The sequence below is a fragment of the Ammodytes marinus genome (genome assembly GCF_949987685.1).
Source record: "Ammodytes marinus genome assembly, chromosome: 15".
NCBI lineage: Eukaryota > Metazoa > Chordata > Actinopteri > Uranoscopiformes > Ammodytidae > Ammodytes > Ammodytes marinus.
Window position 1 is genome coordinate 17007609 of NC_137219.1, and position 18947 is coordinate 17026555.

The following is an 18947-nucleotide window of genomic DNA, read 5'->3' on the forward strand; positions in this document are numbered from 1 at the left end:
ACACATTCGTCCTCAACAATAGAGGGAATTGAAATGCAAACAATTAAGGCAGTATCAATTATGCGGCCCCTGGGCTTTCATTTTAATGACACCGTGGTTTAAGACCTCTCTTCTCACTGTAAGCCCTTTTTTCAAATTACAAGCCACTTCTTCACTGTTTATCCAAATCGAGGGGGGAGGGGTTCAGTGTTTTCAGGAGATGCTTTAGCAAGGTCATTTAAGTCAAGCAAAGCTGACATACATTTCAATGAAGCCTTTTGAGCCCCTGGCGATCTAATGGAAATCTTTTAACCCTTATCTCTCAATAGTGACATGCTAAAAATAGAAATAAATCCAATAACCCTGTCATTACTGATACAGACTCAACATATATACATTACATACATAACTCACATATCGCGCATGCTCCAACCCAATCTAATAACTGTTATAATTTTTTTTTTACAAGATTAGAAAATCAAATCAGACAAAACATTAACCATGTATGCCATATTTTCTCAAAATAATTTGGCTTCACTTGTAAATGTGCAATCACTCTATATAAAAAAAATGCTGAAAAAGCATAAAAGTCATCATATAAAAAAAAATTGTTTGGCGAACAGTACCAACAATAATTAGGTAAAAAAGGACAAGAAACATGCTGTACTTTAAATGGATGTCTACTGTATGAAATATACTCAAACCATCTGAAATATTATGGATTTGTTGTGTTTTTAAATGAAAATGAAAGCTATTTCATTCTACCCTTTGACCAATTCAGTTTCCCTTCACACTGGTGAAGCAGACATATGAGTGTGGGTACATATGACTCAGCAGGACTATTTTTGTAATGACAGCCTTTTTTAATGCATAGGAAGACCTATAATAAGACTATTTTGTTGCTGTCCAAAACTCTGAACTTTAAGGGAATTAAGAAAATAAGTCATGCAAGGCATTAAAACATAGCCAGGCCATTAAATATCTGTGACAATAATGCTGACAAGTAGGAGTGAGAGGGAGGGGTCGTGTCTGCCATACCCCCAATAGGCAAATCTGTCATTGTTATGCGGATCGGTTGAGTGGAGCCTTTTTTTCCACTTGAGTTTTTTTGATGCGTAAGGAAGAACATCACTATTATAAGCCTTTTGCATGCCGCTCTCATGTCACAACGCCTTGTATGGCATTTATGCCCCAAATCTGGCTCACCATGCGAGCAGTTTCTGCACCATTTGACCCTAATACATTTTCCTGCTTTGTGTCCCGTCTTAGCTGCACTTTTAAATTATTCAGGAAATGATTGTGGTGAAAAGAGAGGGGAACGTTCCAGTCACATAACGAGCATGTTAGATTGGGCCCAGTGATGTTACTTAAGGTTCCTTTGCCTTTAAGATTGTTGGGGGTCATACTGGACTCAAAAGAGATTGTGACAATGTGGATTGCACCCTTTACAGAAATAGCCTCCCTCCCTTTAAACTTTTACACAGACACGCAAACACACACACACACACACACAGACACACACATATAACAACCCCTCCTGCCATCTGCCATCCCCTAACACTGTCATTCCATGGATAATACATTGGACTGAACAGTAGTACATTGGGTGAACGCAGCACCCGCGTGTTTTAATGCCACCCACATTACGTGTAAAGGAGAGGTGGGATGAATGGTATCCCAGGTGATGAGGTTCTACTCTCCTTACTGTCACTGGAAACCAGCTTAAATTTACATGCACACACACACACACACACACACACACACACACACACACACACACACATGCTGCTATCAATTCTTTTGCAGCCCAATGAGGGAGCGGGAGGAGGCGGAGAAGTGATAAAGAGAGAGAGAGAGGGATGTGGGAGGGAGGGAGTGCGTGTGTGTGTGTGTGTGTGTGTGTGTGTGTGTGTGTGAGAGAGAGAGAGCAATCCAGAGAAGGAGAGGGAGAGAGGGGGGATGGCAGGAGCTGTATGGGGCCGTGACAGTAGCCTTCTCCTCCTGGATGCTGCCTTTTTTTCCTCTTGGTGGCTTTTTGTCCCTTCTTTTTTACGGCCATCCCCTATGTCTTCCCCCCCAGGAGCAGACACCTTTCTTCGGGAACCAGCACTCCAGCCACGGAGCCGGGGAGAGATGAATCAGCCCCAACAAAGAGCCTTTGAGATGGCAGCGTGTGCTTCTGCCTGGAGGGAGGAACGCATCAGGCTTTCCCAGGCAAGCGGCAGCCTGCAGTGTGCGCTTGCTTGAGAGAGTCAGCCCTCCTCTCCTCGCTGTGTGTCTGTGAGAGAGAGAGAGAGAGAGAGAGAGAGAGAGAGAGAGAGAGAGAGAGAGAAAGAGTGTGTATGTCCGTGTGTAAGGAGTGCAAGCCTGTGTGAATGTGAGTGAGTGAGTGAGTGGCGTATTATTAACGGTGTATGCGAGCGTGTGTGTGCGCACTCTGGCTTCCAATCCTTCCCGGAGGAGAGAGGCTCTCCTCTTCACCAGACAGCAAGGTAAGGGGGATGACTGATTTTATTTCTCTCCCCCCCCCCCTCCTCCTACACTAACAATGATTTATACCTTCAGAGCCCCGTTTGCTCTCTCCACGGCGAGGAGAGTGGGGCAAATCGGGAGAGGGGGGAGGGGGGGCTTAACGTCATTGATAAAGAGCAGGCTAGTGTATGCCGTCGGTGGGCATCAGCCATCAGAAAGCTGTGAGCAGAATGCAGTGCAGCCAGGTGCTGATGTGAAAGGGGGGGGGGGCAACAAGAGAGGGGTTTTGTGGATGTGTTCGGTGAGGGACTGCATCTCCAAAGAGGAGCCTTCACCTTCCGCTCACCCTTCCTCCTTAAAAATCCCCTCTTTCTCTCTCTCTCTCTCTCTCTCTCCCCCTCCTTGCGTCTCCTTTGCTTCTGTCCTCTGCCTCTATAGTTCAAGGGAAAAGGATACAACACTCCATGAAATGTTGTCTTTTTCTCAAGATGGAACGCACTTGCATACCGACGCATACTGTGCCATCATTGCTATGGGCACCGTGGACAGAAGCTTCCTGTTTTTACCACTGTGTATTCTAGTGTGTGTGTGTGTGTGTGTGTGTGTGTGTGTGTAGGCTGAGTTCTCATGTTGATTTGATTCCGGTACTATCATTGCATGAGGATTCAAGCTGCTAAAGCGTAGGTGCACACTTCAGTTGATTGGATGCTGTGGGGGGGAAACAGGCACGAGAGGGACAGACTTGAACATGTGATGTGTTTCCCTAGCATTAATTTCATCTGCGAATGCAATCATTGGAAAACCTGTTGTGCGAGAGCTTGTATAAACTAGGGAGGAGACGTTGAGTTGTAACTGTTGTTTTCGTTGTTGCTGACTTTTTGAACATTAAGACACAGGGAAATCAGCTCAACGATATCGTTGAAAACACATTTTTGTAAAGTTTCTCTATTAGCCTGTCTCTATTAGAGGCCAGACCCCTAGTAAGAATCAATTCAGGGCTAATGTGTTTGTAGTAAGTGTATAGATTTTAGTTTTAGTCCAGTGTTTCAGCATAGGACCATTGCACTCATTCCTATTGACAGGATCACAACAACATACTGTACACACACACACACACACACACACACACACACACACACACACACACACACACACACACACACACACACACACACACACACACACACATGTTGTGTGACATAGTACACTCCTGGCCGTGTCCAGACTTGTACTGTAAGTGATCAAAACAAAAGACTTGGACCAGATTGACAGGGTGATTCTAATTTGAACCACATTCAGATAGTGTTTTTGAAATTGTGCATTTCATGAGTCTGACGATGATGTAACGGATGCCTTGTAATATTTGAAAAGACCATGTGTTTGTGTCTTAGGTTACTCATTGATATTCAAGAAGGAGGAGGAAGAGGAGAAGGGAAAGGGTAAATGAGGTGACAGGGAAGGTCTCTTAGGTGCAGGCACACACACACACACACACACACACCAACATACGCAGCTGGACATCTGCTTCACTGAGGATGATGTGTACACTCTTGCGTCTTCTGTTTTTTTGGAGGCCGTTTGATGTCACCCCCGTTGCTTCCATGCTCTTACAGGCCCACAGTGGTAACACAAACTGGCAGCCCAAACTCTAAAGTGCATGTACTGGGTCGCTGACAGGACAGGAAGTGATAGGGACCTCTCTCTCTCTCTCGCACACACACACACACACACACATGCACGTCAGCACGCAGGTGTAGGTGGTAGGCTACATCAGTCTCATGCCATGACTCCTCTCTCTTCGCTGAAACAGCACCCACGCTGAGTGACAGAGGAAGGTAGCTCACTCCCCGCAGATTGATACCATACATACAATAGAATCAGAGGTTAAAAATTGTCGGTGCTTTGTCCCTGGTAGAGACACGCTGAGGCCTTCGCTAAAAAATATATATAAATCAAAGCTTTCATAAGCACATGCGCGTACAGTAAAAGTACAGAGGCCTGGCGCATCAATAAATTAGACCCCAGAGAGATGAGTTGGGCTCGTACCATTGGTCCAAGCTAGATCATACGTCTCTTATCAGCACAGCGTCGAACGGTTCAAAGCACTTGTGGGAGCCAAGAGGATCTTTAATTAAACAGAGTGTTGGTCAGTGCTGCATTTCCTTACTCTCCTGACTCTAGCTCTTCGTTTACATATTGTTAAAATGCATGGAGGGGCATAGGCCTACTTACTGAGTTAGGAGTGTGTTTTTCTAGTGATGTGTCAGCATCATTATACCATCCCATAAAAGCCCCAGGAACCTAGGAGTGTTTCTTTTACTATGTCATTACGTTAAGGTGTTTGGCGATAAAGACTAGCCTATAGATTTTGCTAGGCATTTACGTCCAGGGATCATCGCTGCAGGGCAGAAAAAAATGTTCTTGTCTATTTTCTCGTCCGGGAGAATCAGTGCCAATACGTCAGGTGACAGAATGATGTATGCGCTCGGTTGATGTCCTCAAATCCCCTTTTCACTGTGGCTTGTCTACTGCAAAGAAAGTGTGCTCAAGAGGACGGAGAAAAGAGGTCACATCTTCAGGACGGAGAGGGCTGCGATCCATAACACTGTGCCACCAGATATGACAAAAAAATAAACATGGAATTTTTTTTTAGGTCCCTTCAATAAATATCTCATCTGCATGTTCTTTATTCTTTTCATTTCCGTACTTCTTCCCTTTCATCTTCTCCATCTCTTATTCAGTCACTACATTTGAGTATCCAGACTCCACCCCCTAACATTCTCACACACACGCACACTCTCTCTCCCTCTCTCTCTCTCTCCTCCTGTCTCAGCCTCTCATTTCTCGTTTCCTCCTGTCAATATTAACACAGGACTGACTTGCACTCCTGCACAGATGTCTGCCCTTGAAGAACTGTCAGCCCACATTGTTAGGCACAGACATCCTTTAACTGAACACTTCCGGTCCTGAGGCCTTTTTTCCTCACTCATTTGACGCATGAAAAAAAGAAAGACAAGCCCTTTGATTGTTTACTTTCTCAGAATCGAAACACGCTGTGACTTTGAAACCACTTCTTCATCCAGAGAGTTTGAGTGAAAGCCTGCGCATGACGCATCGCTGTGAGTTATGTGACATTTAAAATACCATTAGATATGTCACTATCAATGAACAATCTGTTTCAAAATGGGCCACCCCTGCTTAATGTCCAACTGTAACTGAAATATAAATGCAGTATATGGACATGATTGCCTTTTTCCTTGAATGTTATTATTATTTGTCTCGTATTATAACTTGCCCACTGTCTGCACTTTAACTTCCTTTTGCTACTTTTCACACTTCATAAACTATAAACTGAAACTAGACCATAACATTCACTTCTCATGCCCTTGGGTATGCTCTACATTGTGTCCTCACCGCTGAGTTGAGAAAATACACAGAGGACTGAGAAAAGTTTTTGTTTGACCACTTTAAATAAAACTGGCACACATATTCACCCAAACTTTTCTCTTCTGGTCTTCCTGTGGCTTTGAGTAGCTCCTTCAACTTTATGCGTATCATATGCTTTCGAGGAATTTACCAGTTTTCCAAAACGACAACCATGCTATCATCCCTGTGTGGCTGTCCTTACATGCCCAGCGTTTGTTTAAGCTAAGTGATAACTATCACTATCTTAGTTAGCATGCTATCATTTTCTAATCAGGATAAACGCAAAATGTAGCTGTGGCTGAAGGTATGTTCTTTATTTTTGCACATGAACAAATGGACAAATTCAAATGGTGGCGCTAGACTAAAAGTCAGAGGGGGGACAACAATTATTAGACTACATCCATCTTGAGGGGGATATGAATTTCGCTTGCAAAGGTTATCCATCCGATAATGAGTATCACCGAAGTCAGTGAATATCATCCTCTGGAGATCTTACAAAATGTCATGTCAATCCATGCCTTACTTTTTGAGACATTTCAGTCTGGGACAAAGTGGTGAACTGGCCGACATCTCTAGCCTATGCATCTGGCAGTGTTGAAGAAAAATGCAAAACTGTGCTTGAAAATTTGCTCAAAGGGGGACTTTCCAGAGGCAGTAGATGTGTGCCATTCCCCAGCATTCCTTGTATTCCAAAGTGCTTTGTCGTGCAAGTATCAGACCACCAGCACGATGAAATATGCATGGCTGCAGTGTGTTATTCCATGTCATTGAACGCGGTTTATTACACCACTCCTCATCTCCTATTGACAGTCCTTCAGTGTCTGCAGAGGTGACCTCAAAAAGAGCTCGTACATAAACTTAAACCATAAACAGCCATATTGTAGATGGCATGTGTATGTGCGTGTGTGTTTTTACAAAGCACAAAGAAGAGATGACCAACCAAGACACCCCTTTCCCCAGTCTCATTACACTCAAAGGGCAGAACGGTCATCATAATGAAGCCGATAGAAGAGCAATCTCTCAGCCCTCCACTCTGCACTACAGAGTCCAACAAACAGCAGTTAAGACCTTGATGTTATCTACGCCACTATGAAATAGACGTAGCTCCCTGTAATTCAGATGGATCATGCCTCTACGTGCATCGACAGACACAAAAAGAGGATTACCTCATTCCCATCATCTCCCACCCTCACCTCACTATTTGACATGAATCCTGTGCAAAATAAACACGTGTGTGGTGCGAGAGAGAAGGTGGGCATGACGTGTCCTAAAATTAGATCAGTAAAGGACTGACCGCCACACTAATCCTTGCGAGCAGAGTTACCTGCACACTCTCTACGTCTCTGCATGCATGTCAACGGAAAAGATAGAAGCCGAAATCAGGGCAAATAGGAAAAGGAAAAAAAATAATCATTCAACTGAGCTCCGAGCACTATACCATCAAATCCAATATATCGCTTATCTCTCGAATCCCCTCCCACTCACCCACAACTCTTGCTCTGGGTGATTTGAACATGAGATGAATGTGAGCATGCCCTCTCCTCTTCTGTCATGTTGTCTGTTGTGGGAAAGCATATGGATTGCCAGGTTGCATTTCTGCGTGGCATGAGAGGGCCGGCCGTCTGCCAGGTGAAGAGGCAGTATTTAGTTGTTGTTGTGTGGCTGCCATTGGATCTTCATTTGAACCTGAAATATGGATGTAATTGCTGGGATTTAAGTGGTGATTCTGCAAACTGGATATCGTTTTTCTATGTTTTCTACATTGTGTGGATGTTCCGTCTGTCTTTAAACGTTTGTGTCCAGTCAGACTTGCTACAAACAGCTTTTTGCACGTGTGATTCTCTGCAAGGGGATTTTTATTCTGTCAGCGATGCAATATGTAGTGAACGCCTTTGGATCTATTTCATGTTTAGTTTTTGCTCCTTCACACAGTGGTAGAGATGGAAATACCAAAAGTAGCACGGTTTTAGAGTGACCTCATCCTCTTTGGCTCTTCATATCCCTGACAGACAGCAGCTGGCTCAGTTTTGCCTCAGCACTTTGATAGATTCAAGACAAGCCACTGAAGCATAGGGTCAAGTCCCTGCAGTTTAGAGGGATGTGACCAGAAAGTGGGATAATGCAACTGTGCAATTTCAGCTCTGTGCATACTTATTATACTACAGGCTTAGAAATCAATAGTGTACTGTTATCAAGACTGTCATAAGCTTGGCGGAGTCTGCTAGGTCAATATAAGGCCGGGTGCATGTGATTAAAGCTTGTAAATCAATAATTGCATCAACTTTTCAATTCAATTTGCATGAATCCACAAAGTGTGCATTTCTTTTTCTACTTGTCTCTAATGTCATACAGTGGTTAGTTTTCCAGGGACTTCAGAAGGGAACATTGGTCGAAAATGAATAACAAACTCTGCGATATGTTCTGTTCTCTGTTGCTTTGAACTGATGCATCTTGATATAGTACCAAAGCAGCCGTCCCATTTGTGCTGGTATCACCCAATAATTGCTGGCAGTGACTGTATCAGTTTGCATTTGGCTCATGGATAAATATTGATTGATCTGCTCGTAAAAGATACATGAGGGCTATATGTGTAAATATTTATCCAGGCAATGCCAACATTGGCACATTGAAGAGCTATCTAAGCAGTTAGCTGGGGGAAGGAAAAAACAAAACGTGACCACTATCTTGCTTTGCAGCTTGTTTTCTCAGGCGTTCGCATTTGAAAAAGCAACCGCAATCGGAGGTTAAAAGCCTTTCTGTGTCTCTAGGAAGGAAACTGGGTCCCTGTCTCTCTAATACATCCAGGTCTGACTGTAATCTCTGCCCCTCCTCCATAGAGCCCCTCACACCATAATGTCCCTGTCAGAAAGAATTAAAATCCTTCCCAGAACCACCTTATGTACATAGGGAGAGCACAGAGTGATACGCTTATGCAACGCTTAGCATATTAGCCTTGTGATTGAGCTATCCTTGGAGGGTGACATACCTCCCCTGCGTCCTTTCCCGAAATGAGGCAGGTTTAGCTGATGTGACCAGTGGGCCTGACCTCCTTTTACCCTTTGTGGGCCTGCGTTGTGTGACAGCCACTGATACAGTTCATAACAAGAGCCAATGATGCCGATTAGAGCTGCTGCTCTGAGGGCGGGAGAGGAGACGCTGCCAGTGTGGTCGACCCCTGAGCTGTCGACGACGGCAAAACTAATTTACTCAACTCCCACCACTTCACAATGCATGATGGGGGATTGTATGCGATGTTGCTGGGGCATCTTGTAGACCTCTGCATTGGCCACATCCATCAGGGCCTTTAAGCTCTAAATTCAGCTAAAATAAACATCCAATGAACATGCAAACATGCTGACAATGACAATTCTGTCGTGTTTACCAAGTACAATGTTTACCATGTTCACAAACTTAGTTGTCAATGTAAGCATGCTAACATTTGTAAATTATAAAGAAGCCTCTGAGGCCCCTGTTGGTAATCAGTGAAAATGACTGTACCAAAACTGTGCCATTGTCCAACATTACTTTTTTTACCACTTGCTTTGTTGTGCATGAAGCACCAGGCTGCTGGCATGATAGCAACGTGTTATTCCATGTCATTGCATAAAGTTTATTACTGCGCTTGTAGTTTCCTCTTAAGTCCGCCTTTGGACAACCGACAGGCCAGAATTGCCATCCCCAGAGCCATGCTGCCAGCTTTGCTAGCCGTAATGTCCTCTATACAGGGAGCTGCATGAAACAGATTAAATACTAATAGTGAGACCTAAATTTGAGTGATTATCTCAGCTGTGCAGCTGAGGAAATGAGATATATGAAATGTATTTAATTATTTTTCCTACACTTGAATGGAAAAAAAGCTTAACATACAGTTAACCCGAGTTAGTGGCTCGCCAAAATCAAGACCATCTATCCCAGGATTAAGTGGTTTCCCTCCCTGCAATCAAGGGCACACAAGCTACTAATTAGGACGGGATATGAGAGGGTAATAAAGGGTTTATGAAGGATAGCATGCCATAGTATATTTGTGTGTGTGTGTGTGTGTGTGTGTGTGTGTGTGTGTGTGTGTGTGTGTACTCTCGTCCTGCTAATGCACTGAAAGCCTGTGGGCGCTGGCCAGCCAGGCCGCGTGCTCATCAGTAAAATGGCACAGAGAATGAATAAGCCTTAATTGACCAGATATCCGTCATTACACATTTGCTTACAAACGCAGCCACTCTCCTTTCAGTCATTCTCAGAGGCACACGCTTGAGACAGCCAGCAAGGCAGCTTGGGACATTCACAACCCTGACATGTAACAGCTTTTAGATGAGCCATTTGAACATTTTCTTCCAGGTGGAAAGATTGTCTGACTTTTGTCATATTTAAGAATATTACACCTGGTCTGAAGTGAAGGATAGTGGTCTGCAAAATATTGTTAATCATTTGGGCAGAGGAGATTTGCTTATATTCAAATGTCAAGATTACAGTTACTTGAACATGTGCTGTTATGTTATGTTTGGGGCAGTTTATTAAAGGCTGCATTTGTCTCTACAGGGACATTTTAAAGCAAGCAAGCTGTTGCCCTCGTGGACTTGAGGATGTTTCGCAAGAAGAAAAAGAAGAGGCCTGAGATATCAGCGCCCAAGAACTTTGAGCACCGTGTCCACACTTCCTTCGACGCCAAGCGGGGCTGCTTTGTGGGCCTCCCGACCCAATGGCACAGCCTGATAGAGAACTTGCGCAGGCCCAGACCCATGGTGGACCCTTCCAGGATCACAGAGGTGGAACTAAGGCCAAAGAAGGTACCCCACCACACCTTCCACTCAACATTGTATTGATCCTCAAACCTTATGTCGATTTGATCGCTAACGAAAATTCAGCAAAGCCCTTGTAAAGCTATCGTGATGAGCTGTCGTTCTAAAAGTTTGGCTTTTTTACTCTCAGAGAGACTGATGCATTAGAACGTGCTGCTGCTTGTATTGCTGCGGAAGAATCCCTCACTGCTGCAGAGGGATCCTGCTGTGTCAGAAAATGCCATAATCCTCTGATGACAATGTGAAAGGAAGGCCTGCTCCCCTCCCCATCTTTTTGCTTTCTTATCTATCATGGGGCTGGGCTAACGACCATGCTGTGTACACTGACTGTACATATTGAATACTCAGAGGGGCCACAAGATTTATTACGCCACGCAGGCAATTAATAACAGTCCGTGGTGCCTTCCCACAGATGTCAAGCACAAGGGATAAAAAGTGTGGGTACAGCACTAGAAATGCCGGTGAATGATAAAGCCCTCGGATCTCAGGATTTCTGCGCTTCACAGAGCATACTGTCCATGCTGTTTGTAACCCTCCAGAAAAGGAAACATAGAGAATACACCAACATTTCATGATGTGAATATTGATGGTTCAATTTGAGAAAACATCGTGTAAGCACTTAGGGTCAGATGTTTGCTTTTAATCATCAAGACAAGTATGATGTTACCCACAAAAACCTGAAAATGTAAAAAAAAAAATATAGTGGAAAATACAGTATACATTACAGATTATTGCTCTGATTTTAACAGGAAAAAGATGTACAATTATAAATAGAATATCTCACCAAGGCCATTATCACCACCATTACCATTCTCTTTTCTCTGAGAGGTGCTGTAGAAGGTGAGATGTCATCTGACCTCTACCCCCTGCATGTGCAGATGTAATGGCACCACACCAGAGAAACAGGAGAGGTTGTTGACTGGCTGTGAACCTAGCATGACTCTACTCTGAGAGTGACTAATGAGCCACCATGCACTCTCTCTTACGTTTGAAACAGCAGCCCTATTCTGGCAAAAGATCTTAAGTTTGCCCAATCATTATCTGTCAGGGCAGGTTTAAACCCTTTTCCCTTTGCATGCCTGCTAGCTATGCGTACCATCCGGTAGGTCATTGGAACAGTTCTAGGTAAAATCCAAATTTTGCAATATAGGAACAACTTCGTCTTTGTTGTGTGTCTCTTGAAACCATCTATGCTTGAAACATATGCTCGTTCAATTAGTCAGAATATGCCACTGGGGAAATGATTGAAGTCCCCGTCTTTGAAAGATGACAAAGATGTCCTTTACAGAGTCTAAATTTAACTTCGCCTCTGAGCAATGATTATGTCACCCTCATTATCCCTTTTCAGTCTGAAATCTTTTTCTATTATGTGTTTCGTGATATGCACAATTTGATAAAGATGAACGCATCTCCTCCTCTTTCAGACCATTGTGCGTGGGAGCATGATCGGTCACGGAGACTACATCGCAGCCATGATCAACGATATGAACCGTCTGTCCGTGACCAGCTCCAACTCTTTGAGGAAGAGCAGCCCTTCGGCGAGGAAGAGGGCCCAGTCGCTGGGAAGGCTGGGGGAAGTGAACGAGGGAGATGCTTACCAGTACGAAGGCCTGACCCAGGATTACGACGAGGAAGCGGGTCAGGACCAGTGGAGGGACAGGGCCAGGAACATCCACAGTGAGACCAACACCCCTTACTTGGGCATGAAGAAGAGCATCACTCTGCAACCCAATGGGATCTTGCCAAAGGCCAAGTCCACCTATGAAGTCAGCGTCAGCTCCCTGGAGGGACCCTTGCAACTGCCTCCGACCCAGAACTTCCCGGTGCTAAGTCACGGGGCTTATATGAGCAGTGAGGTTGACATCCCTCAGGAGAGAGTGATATGGAAGAGAGATTTCCAGCTGCCCAGGGGAATGCCACCAAGTCAGAGACCTATAGCTTGTTTTTATAGCCCAGCAATGGCCATACAGCAGCCCCATGGAGATCAAGGGGCAGTCACCATGGAGCTGCGGCCCAACCCACCGATGTACATGCACCCCCAGAACAGCCCCGGGAGGCCGTTCTCCTCCTATGACCTGAAAGTAAGCCTGACATTACAGCACTTTATTTGCATGTTTATGTGGCCATTACGTGTTCTGATAATACATTATTCAGATACACAGAAATATATGCATACTTCTATTAATGTAATGTACATCCAATTATAAGTACTGAGCATGTTTTTGCATGAGGTTTTTTTTGTCAGAAATCATAAGGGATCATTTTATTCTTAGGTTGTGGAAACATTAGCGAGGCAGCACATTGATTGGTTATACACTAGAGGTAATTAAAGTTCTGGGGTTGAGTGTTTTTATTAAATTCCAGCGTTAAAATATAAATGTGGGTTTTAGGTGTCAGTGGGGTTGTAAAAGTTGAAAGATGGCGTGTTGACAAGAACTCAATGGGACACTTGGGTCCATATAGCAACATCTTTACATGGGTCGTGTCAGGTGAAGTAGATGCAGATTGAGAGTGAAGGACTTGATTTACATTCACTTTTAAAGCAGGTCTTGAACTATGGGGCAGGCAGCCAACTCTCTCTCTCTCTCTTTCTCTCTCTTTCTCTCAGCACTCCCTCTTAATGTTCCTCAACCCCTTTTTTTCTCTTAATGTGCAGGCCGAGTCGGCTGTGAGGTACCACTCCGGCTTCCTGCCTACTGGCAACAGTAGTCCTCTTGTGGGCGGCATCAGACCCCAGCGTGCTGTGCGCTCCTCAGCTAGCTACACGCTGGGCCTTTCTCCTAACATGGGACTGAGACCCAACGGGCCAGACACCTTCCTCAGACACTCTGGATGCCCCAATCCTCCCTATCCCCGGCAAGACAGCCCTTCCCAGCCTCGACCATCCCCGACGGGCTCACTAGCCACCAGTCCTCCAGGCACCTGCTCCCCTGCCTTCAGACCCCCACAACATCCCAGACCACCACCAGACCCGCCTAAGGTGACCCATGAGCAGTTCAAGGCGGCCCTGCAGATGGTTGTAGACAAGGGTGATCCACGGTCTTACCTGGAGAACTTTGTGAAGATTGGGGAGGGCTCGACAGGGGTGGTGTGTATCGCTACAGAGAAGCACAGTGGCAGGCAGGTTGCGGTGAAAATGATGGACTTGCGGCGGCAGCAGAGGAGAGAGTTGCTCTTTAATGAGGTACGGTATCCGAATAGGTACAAAGTGATTTCCACCAACCAACACAAATCACCAAGACACAATGCTTTCAAAATTAGAGCAACACATGTGGAATCCAGGCTTGATATTGAAGGCTTATTCCTGTGTATTTCAACCTAGCAGTTCTCCATAAATGTGGCTATTTTGTCTCAATAGTTTCGACTAGCTTTTCATTGTCCTTCTCCGTTATAAAGATTTGGAGAATCTAGGACTTGCACATAACAACGTATAACAGACAACGTTGCACAAGCCTTATGTCCATGTTTTCCAGAATCTCTAGAACAGAGGCGGAGAGTGCAAAGACAGCATCACTGAGAGAGTCATAAAATTCATGAAAAACACGCAATGTCAAAATAAACCAATAAACCTAATTTAAGGACTTTCTAAAAGGGGTACCTTGATTAATTAAATTAATCATGAAGTTCAGGTTGCCTGTCATTGGGAGAACTGCTATGCCTGTATATATACAGTTATATAATGTTTTTTGTGGCTGTGAAAGGGAACTTTGTAAACATAGCTCATCTTGGTTTCTTGGCTAAGGATTAGAGATATTGGAAAACATGGGTGTTTACCAGGCAAGATCTCTAATGAAAGACCCTATTGAAATGGCTAGTTGGAGCCTGATCCTTACTAAATAGTACAATTCAGGATATACTGGAATCCACGGCACCAAGTTTGACCAATTCTCCTTTGAATCTGCCTCTTACCTACCGTAACTTTAGGAAAGGGCTACAATAAATTGCTTTAGTAACACTTAACTGTTGGAGAACTAACACTTAACTGTTGAAAAACTGAACTGTGGCCACATTACTGGTTGTACTGTTATGACTTTGTTTCTAATGGCAATGTTTTGGGCTTCAGGTGGTCATCATGAGGGACTATCAGCACAGGAATGTGGTGGAGATGTTTAAGTCAGCCCTGGTGGAGGAGGAGCTGTGGGTGATCATGGAGTACCTGCAGGGTGGAGCACTGACCAACATTGTGTCTGAAACCAGGTACGCGCAGCCCCCCAAAAGATCATCCTGGTCCTTAAAGGAAGGCTGCATTGGTGCCGTGTGTTTGGTTATGAAATCATCTTTAATAAGTAAATCAACCACAAGGGGGTAGTGTGGTATCGGCTGGTGTGTGAGCAGCATTGATAACAGCAGCACAAAGACTCTCAAAGACAGTCGTTTTCAATAACATAATCGAATACGTGCATGTTTAGTTTCCCATGTGGAAAGTACATTTTGATTGAAAATTTGATTTCCTGATTCTGTCACACTGTTCAGTAGTGCAAAGTAAGGAAAACATATCGACCAGCAGCAGGGAGTTGAATTTTGCCCCTGTGTTTTTGTGTTGAGCTGTCAATGTATCTTATATTATTAACAGATGGCTGGCTCCATCTCAATGGGATGACCTCGACGTTAGATCACTTGACTCAAAGGGATGAAAAAAATCTCCCTAAGCCAGATGAAAATGAGCAGGCTGTCACAGCCATCGTTTGTCAAACACTAAGATGATCAGCATATTGACAGAACAATTAAGAAAATAAATATTCTGCTTCTTCCACTTTTCTTGGCTTTATTCTGTTGTCGAAATTTATTTTGAACTCATTAATCTCTTGATGAATTAAGAAGAAGAGCTACTGCATGAAATAATTCAGGAAGCTTTTTCCCAAATATACTTTTAGGTGTGTCTGATGATTAATATGATGAGAATCATGTGTGAGGGAATACAGCACTATGTTGGGTAATTGTTACCCTGTGTTGCTTGCCGTTGAATTCACATTTAAATTTTAGAGGAATGAGGTGTCCAGTTGGTCATTCTGCGGTGTGGGAGTTGTTGTTTTGAACCTTGCACTCTTTATCATTGCCTTTAATGTGCAGTGATTCATGAATTTCAACACCTGTTTGATTTGTTGTTAGCTTGTGATGGAAAATGTTAATGTAAAATGTGTTTGTGTGTATGTGGTGTGTAAACGTATATGTGTGTTATCCTGCAGGCTGAGTGAAGAGCAGATTGCCACAGTCTGTGAAGCTGTTCTGCAAGCACTGGCCTACCTCCATTCACAGGGAGTCATCCACAGAGATATTAAGAGCGACTCCATATTACTCACATTAGACGGCAGGGTATGTTATGTTGTTATTCTTTCTTTTATGTCTTTCTTTCTTTTTTTCTTTGGCTATTTTGATGGTAAAGTATTTCTTCTTTTCCCCTTAGGTCAAGCTTTCAGACTTTGGCTTCTGTGCTCAGATCAGCAAGGACATCCCTAAGAGGAAGTCTTTAGTGGGGACACCCTATTGGATGGCTCCTGAGGTCATCTCCAAGTCACCATATGGCACTGAGGTGAGGAGGCGCACATTCAAATCCACTCATGCTGAATCAGTGGTGATCTCCCTCAGGCCGTGTAAATTCCAACAGTGGCAATCTGTGCTATAAGATCAGTAACACAATTGAAATGTGTTATGGTTCACCAGGTGGATGTTTGGTCAATGGGAGTTATGGTGGTGGAGATGGTGGATGGAGAGCCCCCCTATTTCAGCGAAACCCCTGTAGCAGCTATGAAGAGACTGAGGGACGAGCCAGCTCCTACTGTACGAAATGTCAACCAGGTACGAGAACAGACAGATATACTAATTTACACTTAAAACACATTCCTTTGATGATTTTATGGTACTAAGTGCAGTATTTTTGTCATGCTAGCGGTGTGGCTCTAGGAATGGCAGCTACAGTCTGTGTGCCACTACTTAAGTCCAGACTGTGTCTTTTAAATGGTTCCTGTGAAATTTTGCACAGCCATTAATCCCACCCTCCGGATGAGTTGTAATATATTTGGTCATTTTTACCTTGTCGAATACTTTGGTTTATGACTGGATACCTGCCAAACTGCTGACATTCTCTTAAGCCTCAGCTGTACTATACAGTATGTTCAGCGCTAAGTAAATAGCAAATGTGAGCATGCCAACTAGCCAAACTAAGATTGTGAACATGGTAACCTTTACATGTTGTCAACATTATCATGAGTCATGACACAACGTTATCAACAGTAATATCTGAAATAAATCTCACATTTTTAGTTTGAGCCTTTTAGCATGTCTTTGGCATTTAGCTCATAACACCACTGAGCTCATGCACAATCTTGCAGAGCCACTAGCATGGCTGTAGACTCTTCTTTAAGGTCAAAATGTGACTACTAAACTAATTTGAATCCCTCTGCATAATATATATCTTAAGAAAAGTATTGTCACGTACAGTTTCTCAAAAATAACAGTTGAATATTTCTTCTGAATTCCACGCTTTGTTTCTGCAGCTTGTTACTTTACTTTAACAATGACACTATTTATAAGTAATTAGTCGGAAATAAAATATGTTTACCTGTTGCTCTCTGGTCCAGATCTCCCCAGTTCTAAGAGACTTCCTGGACCGTATGCTGACTCGTGAGCCCTTAGAGCGGGCCAGCGCCACTGACCTGCTGGAGCACCCCTTCCTGCTGCAGAGTGGTTCACCCCAGTGCCTGGTCCCTCTGGTGGAGCAGTACCGCAAGCGCATGTCCCGTTGCTGACCCTGTGGGGCTTTACTCGCCCCAACACCCACCTTTAGTCCGACCCGTCCAGGCCACGGAAGAGGACCAGCACCGGGCTACAACTCCTCTAGCACCCAAGCCAACGGACGGGCGATCAGCTCCAGAGAAGCAGACCCAGAGGGCGTGTTGCTGCCAGAGAGTGATGGTGGCAGCACCGGAAGTTTGGTTGACAGACACCGCATGGTCTCGGCATGAGAGAAGCACTTTAGGAGTGAGTTAAAGGCAGCATGCAGTTTCTCACCTCTCAACTCGGTTTCGATCCGAATATTGATTGGCTTCCTGCAACATTCAGTGGGATGCCACACAACACAACAAGGTGCATATCAATGGAAAATCAGTATTCCACGTAACAGTATGTAATGAACACGTGTAATCTAAAGATCCTTTATAGCGTTCATATGTGGGCATTATTGCTAGCCATGTAAAGCTTATAAAGCTGGCGTTAGACTCACACCATATCAGCTCATTGTGACATAATTAAAGAAGTTACCTCTGCACACTCACACTCTGTTGTGGAAACTGAACAACGATCTGGTCAGTACACTCCACAAACACCGACAGGTAGACTCTTTGCATGGCCAAACGGAGGCACACCTGGCCTGATGTGAATGCTTGAATATGCACAAAACTGGGAAGTGAAAGACCATTCTCCTTTATTAGCATAATACATGGGTAGATGAAGGCCCAGCTGCTATTATTGGGCTATTGGAAAATGACCAGTACCATATTCCTCTTTTTCATATTTATTCTTTATTTAAAAAAAGAAAAGGTGTTGTGAGTTGTTTGTATGATGTGGACTTGCAAATAAGGTTTTATTATTAAGTATGGACTTGAAGCATAAGCAGATAAATGAATTATGTAAATAAAAATTGTGAATATTAAGGTTATTATTCCTGCTGATTTACTGCAGTAAATTATATGAGATACATTTAAAACATTTCTTTTCTTTACCGAAATGTGAGTGTAATAGTTGTATGTTTGTGCGTGTGTGTGTGTGTGTGTGTGTGTGTGTGTGTGTGTGTGTGTGTGTGTGTGTGTGTGTGTGTGTGTGTGTGTGTGTGTGTGTGTGTGTGAGCTCATGGGCACATTGATGTGTGTGTGAGTTAACATCTCAGTGTTTGCTTCTGACACAGCCCTCTTTGTATTGTGACATGCATTTTTAAAAACCACTAGGTGTGTGTGTTGCATTTGTTTGCCTAGATAAAGCACACAGGCCTGGCATGTGATGCTGCAGGACGTCCACCTGCTGAGGAACACTTTGCACACAGTCTTTGTATTCTGACACGGATACATGTTGACATGTTTCATGTATTTCTATCTCTGTGTGGATCATTCATTGAAAAAGAGAATTATACATTTTAATTTTGTATAAATCAATAAATGATGCATATTGAATCTGCAATCTAATTTGATCCTGCATTTTCCTCATTCACACACACATACACACGCATGAATACAGGCTGAATGAGCTGGTGTTTTAAAGTATTTATTCAGGTATTCAACATGAATC

General features: G+C 43.8%; 1 protein-coding gene across 1 annotated transcript; it reads left to right on the forward strand.

Moving 5' to 3' along the window:
* Positions 1-2331: 2331 nt before the first annotated feature.
* On the forward strand, positions 2332-18419 carry pak6 (p21 (RAC1) activated kinase 6). The gene is made up of 9 exons (XM_080041775.1): positions 2332-2471; positions 10411-10658; positions 12095-12751; positions 13327-13854; positions 14734-14867; positions 15857-15983; positions 16075-16200; positions 16332-16466; positions 17249-18419. The coding sequence occupies exons 2-9, from the start codon at positions 10455-10457 to the stop codon at positions 17414-17416; spliced, it is 2079 nt and encodes a 692-aa protein (XP_079897901.1). The 5' UTR covers positions 2332-2471; positions 10411-10454; the 3' UTR covers positions 17417-18419.
* Positions 18420-18947: the final 528 nt, after the last annotated feature.

Coding starts and splice junctions, on each gene's coding strand:
- pak6 (XM_080041775.1), top strand. CDS start 10,455: ATGTTTCGCAAGAAGAAAAAGAAGAGGCCTGAGATATCAGCGCCCAAG. Junction 15,984..16,074: donor TACTCACATTAGACGGCAGG/GTATGTTATGTT, acceptor TTTTCCCCTTAG/GTCAAGCTTTCAGACTTTGG. Junction 16,467..17,248: donor CTGTACGAAATGTCAACCAG/GTACGAGAACAG, acceptor TCTCTGGTCCAG/ATCTCCCCAGTTCTAAGAGA.